The 25,113-nt window shown below is 41.6% G+C and overlaps 1 protein-coding gene across 1 annotated transcript in view; it reads right to left on the bottom strand.

Moving 5' to 3' along the window:
* ULK4 (unc-51 like kinase 4) overlaps positions 1-25,113 on the bottom strand; it is a 704,158-nt gene that overhangs the window by 628,102 nt on the left and 50,943 nt on the right. The window contains exons 14-17 of the mRNA XM_083188569.1: positions 23,543-23,603; positions 7,364-7,539; positions 4,169-4,215; positions 1,627-1,705 (exon numbers count right to left, since the gene is read on the bottom strand). Coding sequence (XP_083044695.1) covers positions 1,627-1,705; positions 4,169-4,215; positions 7,364-7,539; positions 23,543-23,603 — 363 coding nt within the window. The remainder of the gene's footprint in view (positions 1-1,626; positions 1,706-4,168; positions 4,216-7,363; positions 7,540-23,542; positions 23,604-25,113) is intronic.

Raw genomic sequence — 25,113 nt, forward strand, 5'->3', positions numbered from 1 at the left:
CAGGCACTGCGACAGTCACCTGTTCTTGGTTAATTATTCTATCAATGTATCTTCTATCTACATCTCCCTCTCTCTTATTATATTTCCTTGACATGGAACTTTTAGGAATATCATGGCAGGTTTATAAAGATAGCCCTAATATTCAAACATACTCTGCTAGGTCCACACCTCAGGTAATCAGTACATGCAAAAGGGGATCTTAACAATATACAGTAGAAACACATTAAAAACAAACAGTATCAGTATTTGTATACCAGTATCAGAACATCTCAACCTCTTTCTCTCTAGAGATTTTTTATCATAACTTTTATCTATTTTTGCTAGACTAGTCCTGTGTGTGCGATTTACAGATGCTAATGAAAAACAAGCAACATTCTGAGTCACAGTGAATTAGTATTTAATGAGATTAAGCTGCATGATTTCCACACCTTACAGATCTTTATATACAGTAAACATAATATTGCAAAATAAAATGTATGCAAAATGTTTCACATTGCGGCTTCCTATGATTTGGTATAAAGGGTGTGTTAAACAAGTTATATAGACAGTAAGCTTGCTAATACTTGTGTATGTGTGGAATAAAATCAACATTCAGCTGATGTCATTTTGGGCCTAATTCAGAACTGATCACAAAATGGGCAAAACCATGTCATTGCAGGTGGAGCAGATGTAACGTATAGAGAGAGTTAGATTTGGGCGAGTTATTTTGTTTCTGTGCAGGCTAAATACTGGCTTCTTTATTCTTACAATGTAATTTAGATTTCAGAATACACCCCACCCACGGGTGTGGATCGTTTGGTCTACAACAACTAGGTCGACAAGCATTGGGTCGAACCAACTAGGTCGACATGCAGCAAGGTAAACATGGGTTAAGGTTGACATGTGTCAAGGTCGACATGGCTCTAGGTCGCCATGACATTAGGTCGACATAGGCTAGGTTGACCATCAAAAGGTCCACATGGCATTTTTCACTGTTTTTTGACCCGAATGTCGACACGGTCGATATGGACACAGTTTGAAGTGCACCGCATCCCCTTGCATCACTCGCTATGCTTCGGGCATATTTTATTCTCCCACCACGCCCTAGTGAATGGTAGGGCATGAAATACTGCCTGTCGGCTCAAAAAACAGTGAAAAACCCCATGTCAACCTTCTGACTGTCGACCTAGCCCATGTCGACATAATGCTTGTGTCGACCTAATGTCATGTCGACCTTGCTGCATGTCGACCTAGTGGTGTCAACCCAATGCTTGTCGACCTAATGACTGTATCTCCCACCCACATATTGGCTACGCTTTGTGGGAGTGATGACAGTGTCTGTGTTTTCCAATGAACAGCCAGTGACATGACAGGAGCTGATTAGATGGTACTTTATCACTCTCCATGGCTGGGTAATCAGACCCCTAGGTCCCAAATATTAAATAGGTGATTAGTTCCTCCTGCACATTGTGTAAATCAGAAGTACACTTTGCAGACAGCAATTGTGTACGGCACATACATTTGCAGACATGATATGAAATAAGCACCATACAGCAAGTTTCTAATTGTCTCTTCACTAATACTTATTCTACTGGAAAAACAGTTTTGGTCTTTAATTATAAAGTACATTTTATGAGTACAACTTACCTCTATGACAGGCACATTTTCCTCAAGTTCTGTAGTGTGTGCAGCCAACAAGCCAATGACCCTCACCACCTTTGCACGTCTGCATGGATGAAAATAACCATTATAATTACATTTAATCAAGGTCAGGTTCAGCAGAGCCTCCTAAGCAATAACCTGACATACTCAATTTAACTTTATAGTTTAAAACCATGCAAACTACCAGGAAGAAGAAAGACTGACTTTATGGACAAAAATGTAAATCTGCTTAAAAATGTAACCATGAAACCATTAGCACACAATCATAATGCCCTGGCTACAGGTAAGAGCATGGAAATACTTTAGGTCATGGGTCTTCAACCTGTGGCCCTCCAGATGTTGTAAAACTACATGTTCCAACATGCATTGCCACATTTTTTCCTATGAGAGCATGCCAAAACTGTCAGGGCATGCCTGGGACATGTAGTTCTACAACATCTGGAGGGCCACAGGTTGAAGACATGTGCTTTAGGTGATACACTGTGCATGCACCTACATTTTCAGAGAGTAAAATGCATTGTTGTCATGAACCAGGGATGCAAGTTCATAAGATGTACGCAGAGTATTAATAGTTGTGCCCCCACCTCTCACCCACCTGGCTTGGACAGCTCACCTCCACATTACGCCCATCAGCAGCACAGGCTACACGCAATCGCCGAGTTTGTGGCTGTTTGGCAGGGATCCCACCTCCAGTGAGTCCTTCCTCCCTGCAGCCTGTACAGCAACCAATCAGGGTGCAGCAGGCTGCAGTTTCAAATATCATTGGACAGCTGAGTCTGGGGCTCCCAGGACTCTGCATCAGTGGTCCTGGTGCCTGCTATGTGTGCCCCCTGTGATGGTATCAAAAGTATCCATTCATTGCCTCAGGGAGTTAAGCCACTGCATGGATCATCTAATTGGTTTTGTAGCCCTAATGCAATTATACGCTACCTACTGTATGATTATTACTTCTGACATCAGCTGTGGTAATAAATACAGTATAGCACATGGGCCCTCTATGCCACCAAACACAGAATTTATTTTCTATTGCATTAAATAGATATCAACTTTGGTGATAATCATCATTTTTATTTTAGAGCATTTTGGGTCCTTGTCAGTGCATGTAACATACAAGGTACAGTAGACAAAGACTGTCCAGATCCAGCAGGCCATGCCTCTGGGAAGCCAAACTTTGACCTGTGTCTAGTCAATCCCAACAGTTTCAGGCTAACGATAGACGAGTTTATTGGTTGGGCATAATAAATGGGGATGTGGCTGCTTTCATAACTTGCAAATGTTAGTAGTACACTACTGTTGGGTATTGAAACTTGATAAAAGTCTTCTAACATTTTTACATACAACTTTTAAACAGTGTTTTAGCATTATGTGTCATTATCCCAAATTTTATTTATTTATTTATTTTTAAAAGGGAGAGTTAAGTTATTATGGAGAAAGTCAGCAGAAAAAATAATTTCACAACCCTTTAGTATAGCATACTAAACTATGTAAAACCGGAGTACCCAGAAACCCACCCCTGCTGCTGTTGAGCGGAAGTGCCACAGATTACATTATTGTAGCCCTGGTACATGCAAAGTGCCCAGCCACCCCTCCTCCCCGCTCTGCCGGGATCTGAGATGTGCACCTTAGCGGGAAGCCAGGGAACAAGTTGAACGTAGCTGCCCATCAGCTGCTCTGTCTGCTAGTGAGTGTGCAGTGAGAGTGGCCGGCAGAGCTGTTGCTATCCTCTCAGCAGGGTATGCTGTGCAGGGAGGCGCTGTGCTAGAGATGCTCTCTCTCTGCTGTGCATCCCTGCTGGTGTACAATGTACAGTGTTACTAACGGTAGCCGATGCCAGCGCCTGTCACACCGTGTGATAGGCAGCGGCGCCGGCAGAATGGTCTGTGCTACGGCACCTTGAAGCAGATGTATTAAGCCTTAACAAGAGATAAATGCAAGGGTGATAAAGATAGATAAACGTCCAGCTAATCACATCCTAACTGCCATGTTACGGGCTGTTTTTGAAAAAAGTCAGTCAGGAGCTGATTGGCTGGACGTTTATCTCTCTATCAACCCTTGCATTTATCTCTTGTTTAGTAAATAGAGAATAGGAATATGTCTTACAGGTGCTTAAGTACCGAGGAGCAGGTGTATTATGCCTGGAGAAGTGATAAAGTGGCAGGTGATAATGCCGCAGACAATAAGCTCCTAACTTCCAAGTTACAGGCTGGGTTTTGAAAATGACAGTTAGGATCTGAATGGATGCTGCATTATAACCTTCTGCTTTATCACTTCACCAGAGTTAATGCATCTGCCCCTGGAGGGGTAGATATATGAAGCAGTGATAAAGGAGAAGTGATAAAGTACCTGGTATAATTTGTGCTTTATAATTTGTGATTGTGACATAATTCTACACTTGTATTTCTCTTGTGCGGTTTTTCCTCTATCTTATACGAACAGAAGCAGAAAAATATGTACCTCAGATTTTATCAATTACATTAAAAGCAACAAAAATATTTCAGACAAAATAGGACAAAAAATCATAACTTACATGTCCCAATTTAGTGCTCCTCGTAGCTGATGTATAAGTGATGAAAACTGTAACATAAAAGGACAGAGGATCGGAAATTAACACCTAGTTAACATCTAGCTACTAGTCAAACCCTACTCAGGGCCAACTTACATCAGAACATAAAAGTGGGTCTGATATGATTCGATAAAAGTTGCTATATGAATAGTTATATTTTCCATATTATGATACATCTGGTCACAAAGATTCTATCAAGGCAATAATTTCGGTACTTGTTTCCTAGCACGGTGCCCATCGCATACCGTACTTAGTGGCGTGCGATGCAATATTCCCGTTAAATTAACAGGAGTCCTTGTACAATGAAATATCGCATAGCATTGCATGCCAGCAAATGCAATGCGATTTTTAATTGTACAAGCACCCTGATGGGTGCTTACAATGTTAAATGCACACCCATTGTCAACGCCACCGCCACTTTCAATGCCAACCGGAAGCGTGGCGACCAGCGGCGGTACGCATCCCCTGACCTTTTCATACCCCGTCTATCCACGTCGGTGTGGAGTTGACCTTAGATAGTGTGGCGAGCGCAGCGAGCCACTGAGCCAGAAGCATGGTGAGCGCAGCGCGCCCGCGAGGAGGCGCGGAATACGAGCCCGAAGCGTGGCGAGCGCAGTGAGCCCAGCATGGGGACGTGGAATACATGTAAAGTAATCCGTGTCTGCTCGCCACGCTTCGGGCACGGTGGCTCGCTGCGCTCGCCACACTATCTAAAATCGACTCCACGCCGACGTGGATAGTGGGGGTGGCGTTGACAATGGGGGTGCATTTAACATTGTAAGCACCCATCAGGGTGCTTGTACAATTAAAGATCGGATCGCATCGCATGCATCGCATTCCGCTATATTGCATGCGATGCGATTGTATACGATCAAAATCGGGGGCGCCGTGCTAAGAAACAAGTACCATCATTTCTATTTGATTGTTTAAATTCAATGTTATATCACTGTAAAGTAATGCTTTAATATAAAAGTTTTACAAAACAGTTAAAAGAAATATAAACAAGACAGTGATTTAAATTCTAAATGCTTTAAAAATAAATATTCTTTGCCAGACTGAAGTCAAAACTTGTACTAAACACATATTTACTATCCATACACCCAGGAAAACTAGCTGATTACTAGAAAATACAGTATACAGTATGTAGGTCACACTAATTGCATAAAAGTAGCTAGTGGAAAATACCCATAGAACACAACATTTTGTATATAATATCCAGAATATGAAACATATTTATTCTGCAGTTGCGGCCGGTTAGGAGAGTTGATGAGCCATCCAGTGTTAAAGCGCTTGTAGTTTGCAAGATTTGTCTGATTGTTAAGGGCCCCACTTGCCACATCATTCACCCCAACAAATGTTGAAAATGTCAAGATCCCAGCAAGAAAAACTTTGTCCAGTCAGGTATTGTTGTAGATCTGAGTCACTGGGTTTTATTTACTAAGATGGGAGATCTACTGATGATTGCATGTTGCCATGGGCAACCAATCAGAATCTACTTCTTATTTATTTAGCACCTTCTAGAAGATAATAGAATCTGATTGGTTGCTAGTGCCCCATAGTCAATAAAGGTAATGAGGGGCATATAGAATCACTAATATTCTACGGATTGTTTTAGTTCATGCTGAAGTGAATGTGCCGTGAAGGCAGAGTAAAGTCGAGCTGGGATCCACAGAAAATTATGTAGTATTTATGCACCTTCTACATTTCCAGGCACAGTTCGAGAGGCCCCCCACTCTAAAATCCTTCAAAAACAGACTCAAGACTTTCCTGTAATTCCTTAAGTATCATTTATGAAAAATGTTTATGTACTTGTGGTTCCCAAAGTCTCTGCATGCTTGGGACTTGTGCTTCCACAGTACTACCCAATTTTTTTATTACTTTTATTTTTTTACACCATCAACACAGCACCCATCTTATATAAAAGTCCCCCCCCCCCCACACACTTTTTTCTTCTTGTAGTTTTGAAAGAAGCCAGTGCTGCTTTTTGAAATATGGGGGGACCCCAGCACTTTTGTCCCCCATACCTCTCAAACCAGGACCAGCTCAAAGATTCCAGGGCTGGTAATGCTCAGTTTACACTATTGTTACTAAAAATAATCACCAGAAATTGCAATTGATTTTATTTATTTTTTTAAATCACACCCTATTACATGTGCGATTTGGTGCAATTCTTAGATGCCTAAAATAATTGCACCCTATTACATCTTACAGGTGTCATGCACCCTGAATATTGAGGACATCATCAGTTGATTGAAGTCATTTAACTGTGTTATTGGAGTACTATAAGGAGACCTACCACCTTGATTTCTTGCATAGTAACTAGTGGGGAGATAACTGGGTATTAGTCTACACACAGAGACGTCTTTCCCATTGGGCACGATGGACAGTTGCCCAGGGGCCCTGGGACCTAGGGGCCCACCCCAATGGGAAAGACAGCGGGGTCCGGGCGGTGGGGATCCGACCGTCCAGGTGGCAGTCCAGATCCTTGTAGCCCAGCCCGCTGTCCTCATGCAGAACGTGACTGGCCGCCGAGCCCATTCAGCCGGACGGTGACGTTCCTGTCCTCCATCCGGCACCACACAATCTTCATGATCTGCCAGGGCTTCATCTCCAGCATGGTGCGCTGCAGGGGGTGGGAGAGCTACTGCACTAATCCGCTACCAGTGAATTAGTTTTCCCAGGGGCCGTCACTAATGTTAAGACGGCCCTGGTCTACAAGCCAAGCAAACATCAATTAGCACTTTCAGATCAAATCCACCTACACCTCTTTCACAATGCATCTTGCTTCCAGCTTATTTCCAGGTCAATCCCTTACACACTAACCCCATGTCTGCTGTGCATGTCATTGTAGAAACTTCCTTGAGGCACGGCTCCAGATAAACAGCCAATCAGCAGCTTTCAAATATTACCTGGGTCTATTAAACGTCACATCATTCACAAAGCAGGCTATGCAGGAAGGTCCCAGAACCCTGGAAGCGGTGAGGGTCAAGGGCATGGCAATTTGGACTCAGGTATAAATTTTCACACAGAGACCAGGCCGGGTCGCCCTGGCAATATCCTGGGTTTTTCACTTAATTTAAAAAGGGGTATAACAAATACTAATTGGCTGCTTGAATCAATGCACTAATAACAATATATACATATTAAAACTTGACTCACAATCTGTGAGTTGATAAGCTTAGTGGCCACATCTCTATGTCCAGACACTGTGCACAGGTAGCAGAGTAAGTTGAGTTTTGCACGTGGCGCTGATTTCTCTGCAGAGTCCAGTAAGGAGATGAGCTGTCCAACAAAGTTGTTCCATTCAGGCTCTTTCAGAGAGGCAAGTTTTTCACCTGTGAAACAAAGATAAAAAAAATTAATATCATAACTGCATTACATAGCTGGGTGACCTTGATAAATATCACAAAGATTAGTCACAGAGAAATGTGAAATTAAATGTTTGTAATAAAAGACAGTTTAGCCACATATAAAACTCTGGAGTGAAGGTGCTCACACACTAGATGATTTTTTGTTTAAATGATATGCACAATAACAATATTTATCAAACACCCCCCCACCGCACCGCCTTTATTCATCACACCCCTGGCATCGGCAAGTGGGTATGCACTTGCCAATGCCAGCTACTGTACCCTGAGGGTCCCGTTGCTTCCAATATCGCACTGGGTACACATTGTAATGTATACCCAGGATGGCTTCCATGCCAGGCCTGCCTCCCACTTGTGCATGGGAGGGACTCCTCTATACTTCCATCTGGGCAATGCCATCATAAATTGAAGCAGTTTAGTCCATATCCAGGCTGGATTCCCCTGCCACCGGCCTCCCCTTCTCTTCTCCTTGTGTCTCACTCACCGGAACACCCTGCAACTTCCTGTACCTTGTGATGCCGCCCATCCTCATCTCCAGTAGTTGACCCCAGAAATCCATATTCCTCTGTGTGTGAGATACCTTTCCCCCCTAATACCCCAGTGTGACCCCCTGTAGCCCCCCTTCATCTGTGTGTGTGTAACTTGATATCCTGCATCAAAATCAAATCAGCCTCGTAATATAGCCTATTAAATCTGAATCTAAAACACAATCATTGTGAAAAGATACACATACAAGATTTTCATAAAAACAGAAACTTATACCCAACAGGATATTTCATTGGAAATACAGATGACTGGGTTATCCTGGAAATGCTGCAAACCTTGTACATAGATGGTATATCTCCGGTGGCTGTCTGATCTGTTGTACTTAATTATTATATTTAAATATCTTAATCAAAGTGGATACAGTGCTATACAAGGTTTTTATTTTTCCTATATTCCATCACCTGAAACTTCCCAAGTGACATGTAGGAGGTTAAAGAAAAATTTGCTTTGTTTGAATTGCCTTCATTAAATCTACGTCCATAATGTGAATTATTGATACAATATATTCTGCATGGACTGTTTTTTATCTGGAAACTGAGAAATTCAACATATTTCAACCATTGTTTTTTAGATTTATATTCAAATTTACTACACTATTATAGTGTAATACATTTTTTTTTTATGTTTATATTTCTATTATTGGATTTAAGGAAAAACTTGTCCTACTTTGGGTGTTAAACTGGTGCGATTTTATGTTTAGTTCCAGTGCCTGGTGCTCTGCATTATTTTTTTCCTCACATTAATGACAGTTACTACATAAAGGTCACATTCCAGAGAAATAAAGATAAGGAGCGCTGAGATTTTTAGTGGGAACCTCAGGAAAACAGCAGAAACGTTATTATTTATAATATCTATATAAAACCACTCATGATCATATTTTAAACATAAATGCCAGATTATACATTTTCTGTTAATATTTCTCATTTTCATTTAAACTGAAGAGTTCTATTTCACATCCACTCATGGAAACCGGTAGTGCATATAATGAGGAAAATCTAATTATGACAAAAAAATTGAATAGTATAAACAAATGTAAGATTCTGAATATTTTTGGTAAAGGTAGACAATGCAGAGAAGAATGAGCTTAAATTTTAAATAAAAAAAGCAAAACAAAACCTTCCCATAAAAATACCCAATCTTACATACATGCTTTTTCTGCAACAATCTGTTTTGTTGAAATGACAGTAATCACAGGCACATAAGGTGTACATTTAGAGCTGAAAATTGTCTCAATTTAAAGTACATTTTACTTAAGGCAAAAAATGACATTCCAGCATGAGCAACATTTTGTTACTTCCTGCCAATGAATCATCCTATTATTTTAGATGCATTATTCTCCTTCTTTGTTCATCCAATATTTTTAAATAGGCTAATACAGGTATTTACATGCCATTTTTCTGTAATGTATTTTTCTCATATACTTTTACATTTGTACATGTTCTTGAAAGTAACATTACTGCTCATACTCTATAAAAATGCATAAAGATCTACAGTTTACTGCTACAAAATGCAATATCATGAACTTGAGTCTCACAAACCCAACATATAAGTATAGTATCAAGGATACTATAATGGAAACTACTGAGTCACTATTTCAAGCGACTTAAAGGCAGGCAAAGGACCTTTGAAAAAGCTGGGAGATACTCAGCGAAATGCATCAGTCACAGCCCTCCCCCCCCCACTCCTTCTCCATTTTGCGGATTACAAAATTATCCAAAGACCCTGAACCAGGACCCAAAAAGAGGACACCAGAAAGAACAGGGTTTTCCAAGAGGATCGGAGGACAGCACTATAACACCACGGGGACCACTTCAATTGCAATCTACAGCAGTGGCAGCCATCCCAGATATGTGAGTGACATTGACTGTCCCCCCCCCCCCCCAAACTGTGTGTACCCATTGGAGTCCAATAGGAACAGGGCCCGCATTAAAGGAACAGCGGGGTGCATTTCCCAAAAAGCTAACCTAATTATCAAAGTGGAGCGCTATATATATATATATATATATATATATATATATATATATATATATATATATATAAAATATATACACTAAACATCGGCACTCACCTTTCCTAGTTTTGGGGTGCCCTATGGCTTGTGACCACATTGTTTAAACAGACATTGTAGGGGCTCTGCACACACTAAATTAACTGATAATAAATAGTGGAGATTTGGTTCATGAATTGATCAATGCATTTAAGCCTGCAGCCCCCGTCAAGGGACCCCACCTTTCTGCAGGTCCTAGCACTATCGCTCAGGACCTGCAGAAAGGTGGGGTCCCTTGACGGGGGCTGCAGGCTTAAATGCATTGATCAATTCATGAACCAAATCTCCACTATTTATTATCAGTTAATTTAGTGTGTGCAGAGCCCCTACAATGTCTGTTTAAACAATGTGGTCACAAGTTCCCTAGATGTTTAGTGACAGGTGTGTTGGTAACTGCTCACCTATAAAAGCACAGTCTGCTGTGAGCTTTAGACCAGATAGCATGCCTGGATTCAAACATCGATGTGATAGCTATGTGTATTGTAGCCATATTGAGCGATAGAGCTAGGACCTGCAGAAAGGTGGGGTCCCTTGACGGGGGCTGCAGGCTTAAATGCATTGATCAATTCATGAACCAAATCTCCACTATTTATTATCAGTTAATTTAGTGTGTGCAGAGCCCCTACAATGTCTGTTTAAACAATGTGGTCACAAGCCATAGGGCACCCCAAAACTAGGAAAGGTGAGTGCCGATGTTTAGTGTATATATTGTTTATTAGATTAATTTTTTTAATTAGTCTTATTGTGGTCACATTCTCTCATGCACCCTGTTTAAACCCATAATGCATAGCTTATGTTAACCAGTTCCCTAGATGATTAGTGACAGGTGTGTTGGTAACTGCTCACCCATAAAAGCACAGTCTGCTGTGAGCTTTAGACCAGATAGCATGCCTGGATTCAAACATCGATGTGATAGCTATGTGTATTGTAGCCATATTGAGCGATAGTGCTAGGACCTGCAGAAAGGTGGGGTCCCTTGACGGGGGCTGCAGGCTTAAATGCATTGATCAATTCATGAACCAAATCTCCACTATTTATTATCAGTTAATTTAGTGTGTGCAGAGCCCCTACAATGTCTGTTTAAACAATGTGGTCACAAGCCATAGGGCACCCCAAAACTAGGAAAGGTGAGTGCCGATGTTTAGTGTATATATTGTTTATTAGATTAATTTTTTTAATTAGTCTTATTGTGGTCACATTCTCTCATGCACCCTGTTTTAACCCATAATGCATAGCTTATGTTAACCAGTTCCCTAGATGATTAGTGACAGGTGTGTTGGTAACTGCTCACCTATAAAAGCACAGTCTGCTGTGAGCTTTAGACCAGATAGCATGCCTGGATTCAAACATCGATGTGATAGCTATGTGTATTGTAGCCATATTGAGCGATAGTGCTAGGACCTGCAGAAAGGTGGGGTCCCTTGACGGGGGCTGCAGGCTTAAATGCATTGATCAATTCATGAACCAAATCTCCACTATTTATTATCAGTTAATTTAGTGAGTGCAGAGCCCCTACAATGTCTATATATATATATATATATATATATATATATATATATATATATATATATATATATATATATAAAATCAGGCCAGCACCAATTACATGCCATTTTAATTATTTTGTATGGTTTTTAGTGATTTTTTTTAACATGTCAAGTATTATCAATAAATTGTTACAACATACCAACTGTGGTCATCTTTCCTCAAAAGCGCAGTTAAAACCTTTGTTATTCTTTTTTGTCTCTTTTATAGGGACTGAATATCCCTTAAACTAACTGCTGCTGGTTTTGAATTAAGCCCTGTGCAGCGCCTGGTAATTACCCTAGTGGTATTACACATTTGTTTCCTTTTTCTTTAGTACAAAAAAGAATAACTAAAATGGAGCATGGCCTACAGATAGAGCCGCACTTATCTGAACACCCCCAGGCGAGCCTCAGTGTGGGAGAGACGTGTGAATGAGACATGTGTCTTTGAGAGACGCTTGAGTGCCCTACTCGCGGCAATGGATGCACGAGCGTGTAAGAGGTTCGTGCATCCATGCCCCGGCAAGTCGCCTCAGCGCAACCATTCACCACAGCTCCATCCGTACATAATAAAACATACCCAGAAAAACTAAACTATCTTAATATGTATAGTTTGGTACGCAGAAGGGAAAGGGGATACATGAGAGGAACTTTCAAATATACCAAAGGTTTAAGTGGAAGAAGAGGAGTATAGGAAGGGAGTGCGAGTGGAGCCTCAAAGTACATATGCAAATCTGCCATTTACAGTAAGTGTCGGCTGAATACAACCGGGAAGACCAACCACGGATATCACGTAGCTGTGAACTCCTAATTCCACTCTGGAGCCACCCTCAGATCCTCAATTGACATATACATATCAATTCGGGCAAACCAGTCTTTTATCGTGGCAGGGGAAGTAGATCGCCAGCGGACTGGAATCACCGCTTTAGCAGCACTATTGAGGAACTTCCGTAAAGATTTTTTTATAGTCCTGTACTGGGCCAGGGTACAGATTATGGAGCCAGAATGAGGGAGCAGAAGGAACCCCGTTACTAACTATGTGCTTAGTAATAGACACCACTTGATCCCAGAAAGGGTGGAGTAGCCTGCATTCCCACAATATATGTAAAAAGGAGCCTATCTCTTCATTACACCTCCAACAAGTGTCAGGCACCCTGGGGAACATGTAGAAAAGAGAGGGGTACACCAACACGTGTCAATCCGCGCTCAAAATTTTACTAGGATCAATAGTTATTAGACATGAATAAATGTCATACTATGAGTATTTAAATAAATTATATTTATATTGTAGTTGGTCTCACAGATAATTTATATAGCTAATACATATACCATTTAAAAAAACAAACATATTAATCCATTATACATGTACATAAAAATTGAATAAAGTACTGTAAATGGATTAGAATAATTAATCCAGAATCAATGGCTACCACTATCCTGAGGAAGCCATCTCATTGGTGAAACTAGTCGATGTGATTATTACTGGTCCCGCCAAGAGCTGCAGTGCACACGGACAACGCATACGGGAGTCTGTCGGCAGACACTCCACTCCAAGCCCAAGGCAAGATATTTTGCTCATTTCAGCTATACCTCCACTAGAACTCATTCAAAGATTTAACGACTAAACTCAATACCAAAAACAACTGCCAGCTCCTCATACACACACTGTTTGTCATCATTTGTGTTCCCCCTCCCACCTATCCTTGGGTATGTATGTACCGGTACAAGTAGTCCACTACTAAAAACCACCATTGATTCTGGATTCATTATTCTCATCCATTTACAGTATAATAGTTTTATGTACATGTTTTTTTGACAAACAATCCCTTTTATGTATAATGAAATAATAGGTTTAGTTTTATGGTTTTAATGTCATTTTATATATATTAGGTATATTAATTATCTGTTAGACCAACAACAAGAAAATATAATTTATTGAAATACTCAAAGTACAGTATGACATTTATTTATATCAAATAACTATATTGATCCTAGTAAAATTCTGAGCTTGGATTGACACTTGTTGGTGTACCCCTCTCTTTTCTACATGCTTGTAAGGTATTTGTAGTCTACCTGTATACAACCCGCAGCCCCATTACTAGAACAGTCCACAGTGCAGCATCCCAAAACCCAACCCCGGGAAACATTGCTATAGTAAGTGGGCATCTATACCAACGCGAAAGTACCTTGAACTGAGTCTTAACCACAGAGTAGCTGGAGAAACATATTTACATCCTTGCTACATTTTGTAATCTGATCTGTTGCCGATTAGTTGAGGAAAAGTCATAATGCCAGTTTGCAGCATTTTGCTTTGGGGATGGGACTGTATCATTGTGATTCCTTGTTAATCACATCACTGTGCCCACTTTGGTGGTTCCCAGGGTGTTGCCCCCCACCCCGGGTGCTAGGAGAATTCAAATCAGAAGTCTCCTGAAAATTCCAGAAAAGCAATTAAATATGCCATAAGGCAACTGAAAAGCACTCCCACCCCGCAGCTGACCTTAACATTTCTACCTTAGTGTCTGACACTAACCCCCACTTTTTAGTAGCTACCTCAAACCCTCACTCCTGACAAATCGAAAACTACACCCATCACCAAACCCCGCCTCAATGCCTAACCTTAACCAAATTGCTCCTGTGGCCTAACTCTACGGGGTTTATTTACTGATAACAGAAAATGGAATGTTGCTATGGGCTACCAATCAGATTCTATTATTTTCTAGAAGGTGCTAAATAAATATAGAAGTAGATTCTGATCGGTAGCCCATATCAACATCCCATCTTCATAGAGCTCTCACATAACAGTCCCCGGCATACTTACCATTGAGATGCCAGGTGTCTAGATTCTGGCATCAGCATTGTCAGTGATATTAGAAATGTTTTATGCAGTGCAATAGTGCGTCAAGTGAAAATTTGGTCCCTTTAAAGAGATATTGTTTGTGCTATAAAACTTGTTTTGCCACAGAAAACAAATGGTTTAAACTGTAAAGTGATTAATGAAACGAGCTATCCTGTCTGACCAAAAAAGTATGACAAGCCGCTCGATTTTACTCTATGTTAGCTTGCAGAGTTCACGTTAATTATTCTCATTAGCAGTGGTTGGTGCTATAGCGTGTGCATCACTATTATAATTTCTTTCTGTGTGAAAAAATCTCCGAATAACATCTCTCATTATGATTATAATTGTCCAGTCCTTCTCCCGATGAACCAAGGTGTATTAATACTGTGGCTCAAAAAGTGTTCTGTCACTGTTTAGAAGTGTTAATAAACAATAAAGTCTGAAAAGTTTATGAATTAACATAATCAAAAGAAGTGTGTGTGATAATCTGTGCAAAGGGATAAACATTTTTGCAAGGAAAAATTAAGAGAAATATAGTGTGTATGTTGTTGTACCATAAAACAGTATTGTTATTTCTGTATAAAAGATATTTGTACGAATATACAGTACTTATATGTTAGTTGGCCACCCACTATAGTTAGTACGCTCATACCCCCACTACCCATGTCAGCATGGAGTTGATTTTAGATCGCCAAGCCCGAAGCGTGGCGAGCCCCGCAAATAGCTTAGTGGGCGCCCAACTAACATATAAGTACCTCATATACGGTTTCCTGCTTTCAACTTTACATTAAACATGGGAAAAAAATCAGATATTGGATGTTTGCAATACAGAAAGCTGTACTGCAATGTGTATCAATGTCTCCTAATTGAAATATACAGTGCATAACTGCAACCTAGGAATAAATTAGATTTGTTATAAAAGTAATTTATATGTATTGTGTATTATACTGCTTTCTTTCTAAGTTTAAGAGTTTAAGCATAAGAATCAAGTTCTGCTTGAGAAAATTGTAATTTGCAGGAAAAACAATGGCTTGAAAAAGAAGGGTGTGCTCTTAAACACATATATTGAAGAGAAAGCAGCGTAGCAACAAGCTATTGAAAGTTTATAGAGTGAACTATCTTCAGAGATAAGCAACAGATTATAAAAAAAGCTATGTTAGTGACATGTTCATTAAAAGTATAAATTAGAATCTAATGGGGAATTAAAAAGTTTTAAGTAACTTCATAATGAGATGGGTGTTCTTGAAAAACTCTGAGAATGTGATAACATTTGATGCTAAAATACAGAACCTCAAATAAAAAAATGCAAACATCATTAAAAAACTGAATCGCTGGATCAGTAAAAACCGATTAAAAATTTTCCAAACTTTATTCAGGCTTTGTAGAGGGAGCTAACCACTGTTGTGAATACTATAATAAAGAGTAAAATGGCAGCACCAATTAAACAGTGTGTGTTTATTGCTCACAAGAAACTGTCAAAATAAGTTGCTTGCAAAAGGATCCTGCATTAGCAGATGGTTCTGTTGATGAGTTTTCAGTTGGAGAGGGTCTACAAAAGGAATTGACAAAAACACATACGATGAAATGGACTAACAGTCCTAAAATTACTAAAGGGATTATCCCAATTTTGGAAAGAAAGAACTGATTTGTTGACATCCACTTTTTTTGTCCAAAAGTGGGCATTTGTACTTGGATAGGGTGTTGACTGAAGGTTGGAAGATAGACTCTGGATGGACAGTGAGAAGATTTTATAGTAGCATGGAATGCGTAAATACAAGCCAGCACATACAAAATTATTCCACTGATGTACTGTAGTAGTTACTTCAACCCTTCTGTACTGCAAAAAAACAAAATGTTGGTTTTTAACCGCTAAAACACCTCGGGGCTATAGCTAGTGCTGGAGTGGTCTGGGCACTAAAACTTTAACCGTCAGTGGGAGCGTAGCCAGGCAGGAAGCAAACTTGGATGTATCTCCTATGAACTCCTTTATGGCACCTTGAAAAAAATCTTACATGCTCCCATGGTGACAAAACAAGGTGCCTGCTCCTTTTCTCCAGCTCTAAGCTGCCATTCTGTTTTACAGTAGGTCTGCTATGCCAGGGTTCACCTACTGTGCCTCTGTGGGTTACAGCCTATGCCCTAGGCATAAGCCTTAGGGTAGATTTGGGCTGAGATCCCGGACTTACCCTCCCATTTCAGATGGGACAGTCAGCTACCAGAGTCACCAGATGGAGGACTCTTTATGAAGTCTGATTACCACTGACCCTACTATTTTCATCCCGCTGACTTATCTGGGACAGGACGTGCAGGTTCTGTGCTCCACTGATGCCAACCTACGATGCTCCCAATCATGGTTGCATCCAGCTGGGATGACTGCCCACCTCCTTCCCCTAGGGCACCCTGCCTACATTTAATTAATACCTCTCATCTCTTCCTGCTGTGGCTCGCTCCCGCTTACTAGAGTACAAAATCAGACAGTGTAGCACAGCGTTTTTGAGCCATTGTGCCATGGCACACTACTGTGCCCTGAGTGGTTCTCAAGTGTGCTGCCAGAGATTTCTGTGCTAGTTTTAAGGAACTGCCACAAGTTCAACTATTATTTTGGGCAGCACTGGTCTGTACCTGATCCCATCCTCCGTCTGTATTCTATGCATATGAGAATACCCCTGTATAACATCAGTGGTCCAGAAGTGGCCACTCTCCTCCTCTCATCTGCTTATTATCATTGGTTGGTGGTGGCTGATATTGCTCCCTCTTTGACAACAGTGGTGTTAATATCAGTCCAGGTGCCCCTGTTCAATGGCTTGATGCTGAAGGCCCTGCTCAGTAACTGCAAAGGCCATAAATAGGATGCTCGGTGAGGAGATGCTCGGGTGTCCTGTTACTATACTGTCCCCACTAGATCCCTAGGAGCACATGATGGCAGTTGGGCAGTGACTCGTATAGTCTTAACATTAGGGCATTTTTATCTCTACCGGCTGGGGCACTCCACATTAAAAACAATTGGCATTTGCACAGACTGTACTTTACTGTGTTCATCTGGGTGGATAGATAGTGTAATTTTTTTTTTCATGTAGGGGCTAATTTGCTATTTTTATTCATGTAAAGGCCAATATGCTTGTTTTTTTTTCCAGTGGGGGCCCAAGGGGTTTGGTTTTTTATCCTGTGTGATCTTTTCCCATTCTATGCACCATCCTGCAGTAGACTCTCATCCCCTTTTGACCCTGCTGGGACAATTTCATGACTGGAGACTAGAGTGCATTTGTACATTTCTCCATGTAACTGCAGCTCTAATAACCCATATATATGGACTCACACTCCTTTAAATATGAGTTTTTAATAATGGTTCTTGTCCCCATTGATGTGGACACGTCTTGCTGTGTATCATGCCGCTGATGCGCCATGGTCACACTAGCTCTGACTATAGTATCAGAGTCACCACCATAACTCAATATCAGAGGGTTATTGGATGTCTATTTTTGTGCAACAAAGCGTTCCTTAGTGGCCCTAGTCCATCATTGATTCCATATTAGCCAGCCCTATTAGTTCCTTGCCAACTAAGCTTATGTCTGTATGAGTGTGTGGCCATTACTTCTGTGATGGCTGCCTAGTTGATGGCCTATGGTGGTCTGTGCTCATTCATAGCCACATCAATGTAAATTATTTGCACCAGCATCCTTCCCATCTTGCCAGTCTCTCTATAGATGGTGAGAAATAAGACATCCTATTAGAAGACATAACTCTCTCATCCCAAGGATTCCTCCTCCCAATAAGAAATCTTTTTTCAAGCACTACTTGTAAATGGTCCATGCTTAATACATCAGACTCCTTCCAAGCCCTCCCTCTGCTGAGGATTTGACCCCCCCATCCTCTCTCTAAAAACCTATTTCAGACTGCAAATGCCAGATTGCACCCAGGATTAGGACACTAGTCCGTACCAGGAGCGACCGGCATTTGTGATCTTGTAAGCTCCACGTCTGACCCAGCTTATTGCCGGGTCACAGACATCACGGGGGGCATGCAGCGGCTCATCATAGGGGGGGTGGGGGGTGGAGGCATCATTTGGAGCTGACCGCGCTGCCTCCTACATAGTGCGATCGGGACCGTGTCACTTGACCCGGGTTACCCGTTCACACTGTACCGTCAGAGCCACACCACAACCCAGGTTGGTGACGTAACAACCCAGTAATAACCCTGGTTGAGAGTGCAGTCTGAAAGAGGTAGTTTGGAAGAGAATGAGGATACTAACCTATATGAATTGTCAGATATATTCTAGGATGGAAATTCAAAATAGATGGAGGAGAAACAACATCAGCATCAAAGACCTACACAGAAATGTTCTACTTTATGGTCTATTGGACTCCCTGATGAAGATTTTCCACAAGATATGGACTTTAAGGATAAAATAATTTTTTAGACATCCATCCCCGTGGACCCTCTGATAGACTGCTCTATTTAAAAAAAAGAGGAGATAATGATCAGGGTCAAAAGGATAGACAATGTGGTCTTCAACGGTGACACCACTCACATCTATCAAGAGATATACTGGTACACACTACAACTTAAGTCTTAAAACCAAAGAATTAAAACCGAAGAAATACTGCTAAGGGTTCCCATTTCATCTCCAAGTGATCATCTCTTGTAAGATACACTCCCTAATTGCTCTATCTGACCTCCCCTTCTTTTGCTCAACCTTGGGCCATCATCGATGTCACCGTTTTTAAGCTTGTCTCAGGCAGACTCCTCTTAGTTGCCAGTTTTTTGAACCAGGCCTTTATATTCATCAATATATATTCCGCTAATCAGGCACAACACACCTTTTCTCAAATCCAGTCTTGACCAGCTTGAATTCCTTTAGAAAGGTGACAGAGTCTTAGGAGATCTCAATTGTAATTTATCACTCGATAATTATAATAATTTCTGTGTTCTCTAATGCTAGATACCGTCTAATTAAGTGGGTTTTTCTCAATCACCAGATGGAGGACTCTTTATGAATTATGTATTCTGCAAGTTGCAACTACTCTTTCTATGGGTATATTCCCAACTTGACTATTTTTTTTCTAAATCATAGCTCCATCTCCTCACTGATGCTTAAACTGAATTGATAACCTGCCATTATTATGACCTAGGGGTAGATTTATTAAGCTCAGTGAAGTGATAAACGGTCTGGTTTTTATCACCGGCCAATCAGCTCCTACCTGTGAAGCTACAGGCTTGGTTTGAAAAATGACAGGTAGGAGATGATTGGCCGGTGATAAAAATCAGACAGTTTATCACTTCACCAAGCTTAATAAATCTACCCCCTAGTCTCTTCTTGCAGACAGTGGACTTACTGTAGGGCGAGATCTACTAAGCTTTGAAAAGTGATAAAATGGAGAGTGAAAAACCTCCAACCAATCAGCTCCTATCTGTCATTTTTCAAACACAGTCAGTGACATGGCAGGTAGGAGCTGATTGGCTGGTGGTTTATCACTCTCCATTTTATCACTTTCCAAGCTTAGTACATCTGGCCCTTAGGGACAAATTTATCAAGCTTCAAAAAGTGATAAAATGGAGAGTCATAAACAAACAGCCAATCAGCTCCTACCTGCCATGTCACTGACTGTGTTTGAAAAATGACAGATAGGAGCTGATTGGTTGGAGGTTTTGCTTGATACATCTCATGAGTCTCTCCTACAAGATGAGTACTTTAAAGCTGAGATCAAATTGATTCTCATTAAATACCTTGCTTTAACACCCCTGATGATTCCTAATGCACCCTTTAGGAGGCTCGCAAGTGTGTCCTCTGAGACAAATTCATTTAATTAGGCTTTTGTATATGAAAAGGCAGAAATTAGCACAGATCTCAGTGCTACTTCTCAAAGGAATAGACTGCTTGAGACTACCCACAAGTACTCCCTGCCTAGTGATGTTTATCTTGAAATGACAGAAGATCATACAGCACTTAAATACCCTCTGAGAAAATGAAATTACCAGTGGAAGAATGAATTCTACCAATGGGTGAACACACCAGGGAAGCTCTTTGCTCAGGCTTTACACACACACATGAGTATCTGATTATATACACACTATCAAAGATCACTTGAGCACACGTACTGGTAAACTTGCTTCCTGCTTTAAACAATACTACTCCGGCCTTTACAACCTGGCAGGATCCTCCCTTTCACTTTTATTCCTTCCTACCGAGAAGTACTAGACTAACTTTCCTTAGTTTCCTTCCCAACTCAACTATCTAGAACTCCCAGTTACACTACAATAGCATATTTTAAAACCATTAAAAGAACTTGGCGGCTTCCAGGTTCTGGCTCTCATGAGGCAAGCCGCCTAAGGAGACATTATACTCCCGGCTATCCCACTGCTGATAAGCCACCTCGGTGGTTCCACACATGCCACATTACACAGTGCCGCTAGCCCCAAGCCTCAGGCACTTGATGGACAAGTTGCTGTCCACGCCAAAGCTGTCCAAAGCCCACCGCTCCCACATTGACACACACTGGGCAAAATCCAACCACAAAAATCCAATCCAACCGTCTCAGCCTGTGCAGTGGAGCAGAGATACGGAGACCTCGGGCAGTCCGAACCTACAGGTTACACTGGTGGTGGACAAACACCCAAGGTCAGTCGCATCACCCTTCTCCCCAGGGGAGTCCCCGGTGACTTATTCGGAGGTGGTGAAAGCCATCAAGGCTACAATGGGCCTATTCTTGAAGCAGACTGTGCTAAGCTGGACCAGGCTGTTTTAGACATCAAATTCCAAATAAAGAGCCTCTCCCAGGATTTTTCCACTACTGATAATTGGGTGGGAGACCGGTTCCACGATGTAACAGAACTTAAAAAGAATGCTGCTGGACGACTAGCAGAATCTTATAACTTATATCTTATATATTTCAGGATTATTTTGCAGAAGTTACAAGAGCGAGAAAGGACTTTACCCCCATTTGTATGTACTTTTTTAAGGAATCCAGAATATTTGCGCTGTTATCAGGGCTGCCATCAGAAATGATGGGCACCGGGGCTGTCATAAAGCAGGGCCCCCCTGTGTATATGTATGTATGTATGCACCGTGTGTGTGTGTGTGTGTGTGTGTGTGTGTGTGTGTTTGAGTGAGAGAGTGAGAGAGTGAGTGAGTGAGTGAGTGAGTGAGTGAGAGAGAGAGAGAGAGAGAGAGAGAGAGAGAGAGAGAAAAGGGAATAGGTGGAAATGGAAGAGGGAGGGTGAGAAAGAATGAATAGGGGAAATTGGTGAGTGTGTGACAAAGAGTGAGAAACAGAAGAGAGAAAGAGGTAAAGGAGAGAGGTAAAGAAGAGAGAGAGAGAGAGGTAAACGAAAGAGATAGAGATAAAGGAAAGAGAGAGAGAGCGAGAGAAGCAACAGAGAGGTCATCCTGAATAGGACTACACAATACAAGTACTCACTGTGGTGGGGGTTGACAGAGATCCTCGCTGCAGGGTTTTCTTTGATCCTTGTGGCTTGCTGGGTCCTCCCCTCAACCGCACAGGCAGTGCACCATCTCCATGCAGCTAACGTCAGCCTCGTGCAGTACTCTGTGCACTGCTTCAGGCATCCATTAATCTAGTCTGCTCTGGTCCCGGACAGCAGGGGCTACTGGGTCATGTAGTTTTTTTCAAAGTGCCTGGCTGCCAGACACTTAAAAAAAACCTACATGTCCCAGCAGCCCCTGCTGTCCGAGACCAGAGTAGAGTCTGGCTGCAGCAGAGCCGATGGACACACCAGCACCACGGCACGGGGACAGAAATCATCATGGTAGATACACAGCTGGTAAGGAGCTATTTGATGTTCAAATAGTTTTAGGACCAGGCCTGGACCCCCTTCTCTGTGAGGGCCCGGGACTCCAGACCCCACAGACCCACCCCTGTCGGCGGGCCTGGCTGTTATATCAGGCCAAGCTACGTATCTTCACTGGTGATACATTTAAAAAAAATCTCCTCGGTGGCTGATGCAGTTTCTTATTTGGAGGAAGTGGAGGATACTACGGCTGCCTCCCCTCCCTGACCTCATAACTGTGAATTACGCTGGGGCTGTTCTTTTCTTTACCAAAGTATCCGCCATTTGTTTGACAGAAGACGGATGTCCCGTGCTATTGGCATGAGTTTTCTGCTAGATCATAAAAGGTCAGAACTTTTTTCTTTTCTTACTATGCCACGAAGAGAGAGGTGGGGAAACTACTTTCCACCTGCCACCTAATTGTTCCCCTTCCCCTCCCCCCACTAGGCAGGGCAAGTGGGGCAGGGTTTTTCGGTAGCCCCATGCAAATTACAAAGCTTTTCTGCTAGAATTATTGTGCCAGGGCAGAGCTAAACAAGTTCCATCTCATCATTAGAGGTGGTGAAACTCCGTTCCCCTCTGCATGCATCGTGACGCCACAGATGTCCTATGTACATTGATTGTGGGAGGGATAAACTCCCCTGCCAAGAGAAAGAAAATCTTGCTTTATTTAAACAAACAATCTATTGATGTGACACTCCTTCAGAAGACACATATTTTACAAATTTTGGAATTTTCTTTTCTATACTCACCTGGTCCCCTGGCAGTCCCCAAGCGGTCTCCCAGCATCTATCCTGAGAGGCTTCCCGGATCCCAGTGATGCACTGCACAGGTGCTGTTACCAGCGCACCCTCGCAATGCATCATTGGGACCAAGAATGCCTCCAGAAGATGGACACCATGGATGCGGGAGGGAGGGGGGGGGGGGTTTTGGGGGATCTGAATATGAAAAACAGGTCCATAGGAGTAAACAATGTATTTTGTGGTTAATGTGATATTTCAGATCTATGAATGAGGGATACTCAACTGGTATAATAATTATTTATATGGATGGATAGATAGATATAAATGAATATAGGGCCATGTTTCACATAATTTCATTTGTATCATGATTCCTTTGATGTATAATGCTGCATAAGACGAGGGGATCTTCTAACAAATAATAATGGTCTGTATTTGGCTGGTCAGCAAAGTAAAATATTCAGTTAAATAAAATTACAATTATTACCTGAATGTGCAGGAAAGCCAAGTATTTTCCCATCAAATCGTACTGGTGCTGGCTTCATTATCTAAAAAGAAAATGTAAAACATTGTAACCTAATGTCATTTTTCTTAAATCAAACTGAAATAGGCAATATTTTTTTTTTTTTATTTCTAGGTTTCATTTATCATTAAAGCCCCCCAAATAACTATGGATATGTATGAATCAACTCATTCAACTCATTCATAACAAAAAATGTGGTGCTTGTGTATTATCACGGCGCCCATCGCATCGCATATCACTAAATAAGGTATGTGATGGCATGCGATTTTCGCATCAAAACCGAAAAATGTCCAATTAAATATCGTATTGCATGCCAGTAAATGGCATGCGATGCGATCTTATGCGATTTTTAATTGTACAAGCACCCTGATGGGTGCATACAATGTTAAATGCCCCCCCATTGTCAATGCAACCCCCACCATGAACGCCAACCCGAAGCGTGGCGAGCGCAGCGAGCCCCCGAGGGGCGGCGGTACACATCCTCCGACCTTTTCATACCCCCAGTATCCACGTTGGCATGGAGTTGATTTTAGATCGTGTGTCGAGCGCAGCTAGCCACCAAGCACGAAGCATGGCAAGCCCCGCGAGGGGATGCGGAATACGAGCCCGAAGTGTGGCGAGTGCAGCGAGCGGATGCGGATTACATGTGAAGTCATCCACGTCCCCTCGCTGCGCTCGCCACACCATCTAAAGTCAACTCCACGCCGACGTGGATAGTGGGGGGTATGAAAAGGTCGGAGGACGCGTACTGCCGCCACTCGCCACGCTTCGGGTTGGTGTTGATAGTGGGGGTGGAGTTGACAATGGGGGTGCATTTAACAATTAAAAATCGGATCGCATCGCATGCGGTTATATCGCATGTGATGCGATGCATGCGATGTACTAAGATAAACATCGTGGGCGCCGTGATAATACACAAGTACCAAAAATTTATATTTCTTCCTTGCTTTTGAAGTGATTTTACGGAGACCAAATATTGTCTGCTATAAATTAAAGAACAAACTACAATATTATAAAGGGCATCAACAATTTTAAAAGTTAACAGTCACTTAATGTAGTGATTCCCAAAACATTAATGAACCACAGCACCCTAGATTATCAGCATTTTTTGCAGCACCCCTAGACCAAAAGGGTCTTTAAAATGTATTGAATTAAGTATAAATTGTTCATATACAGTATGTAATCTATAGGTTCAGATACAACGAGGTGGACAGGGATTTGCATCTATTTGCCCACGTATTTTATGATTGGCAGCCACCAGCTCTGGTTTTGACTATCACATTGACATAAATAATATAATTTGGAACTGGATCACCAATCTATGACACCCCAGGGCACCCAGTTTGGGAACTACTGACTTAATGCAAAAAACACTCATGTGCAAGAAGTATAATGGAAAACAGAGTAGTGCAGTCAGTAGTAATATTGCAAGAAATGACCTACTGTATGCATTTTTTATAATTATTCTAAGGGCTATATTTAGGAAACATTGGGTTTGTAAAACCCAGGGCTACTCATCATGTTCATGTTTGATA

The sequence above is a fragment of the Crinia signifera genome, chromosome 5, assembly GCF_055691185.1.
Source record: "Crinia signifera chromosome 5, ASM5569118v1, whole genome shotgun sequence".
Taxonomy (NCBI): domain Eukaryota; kingdom Metazoa; phylum Chordata; class Amphibia; order Anura; family Myobatrachidae; genus Crinia; species Crinia signifera.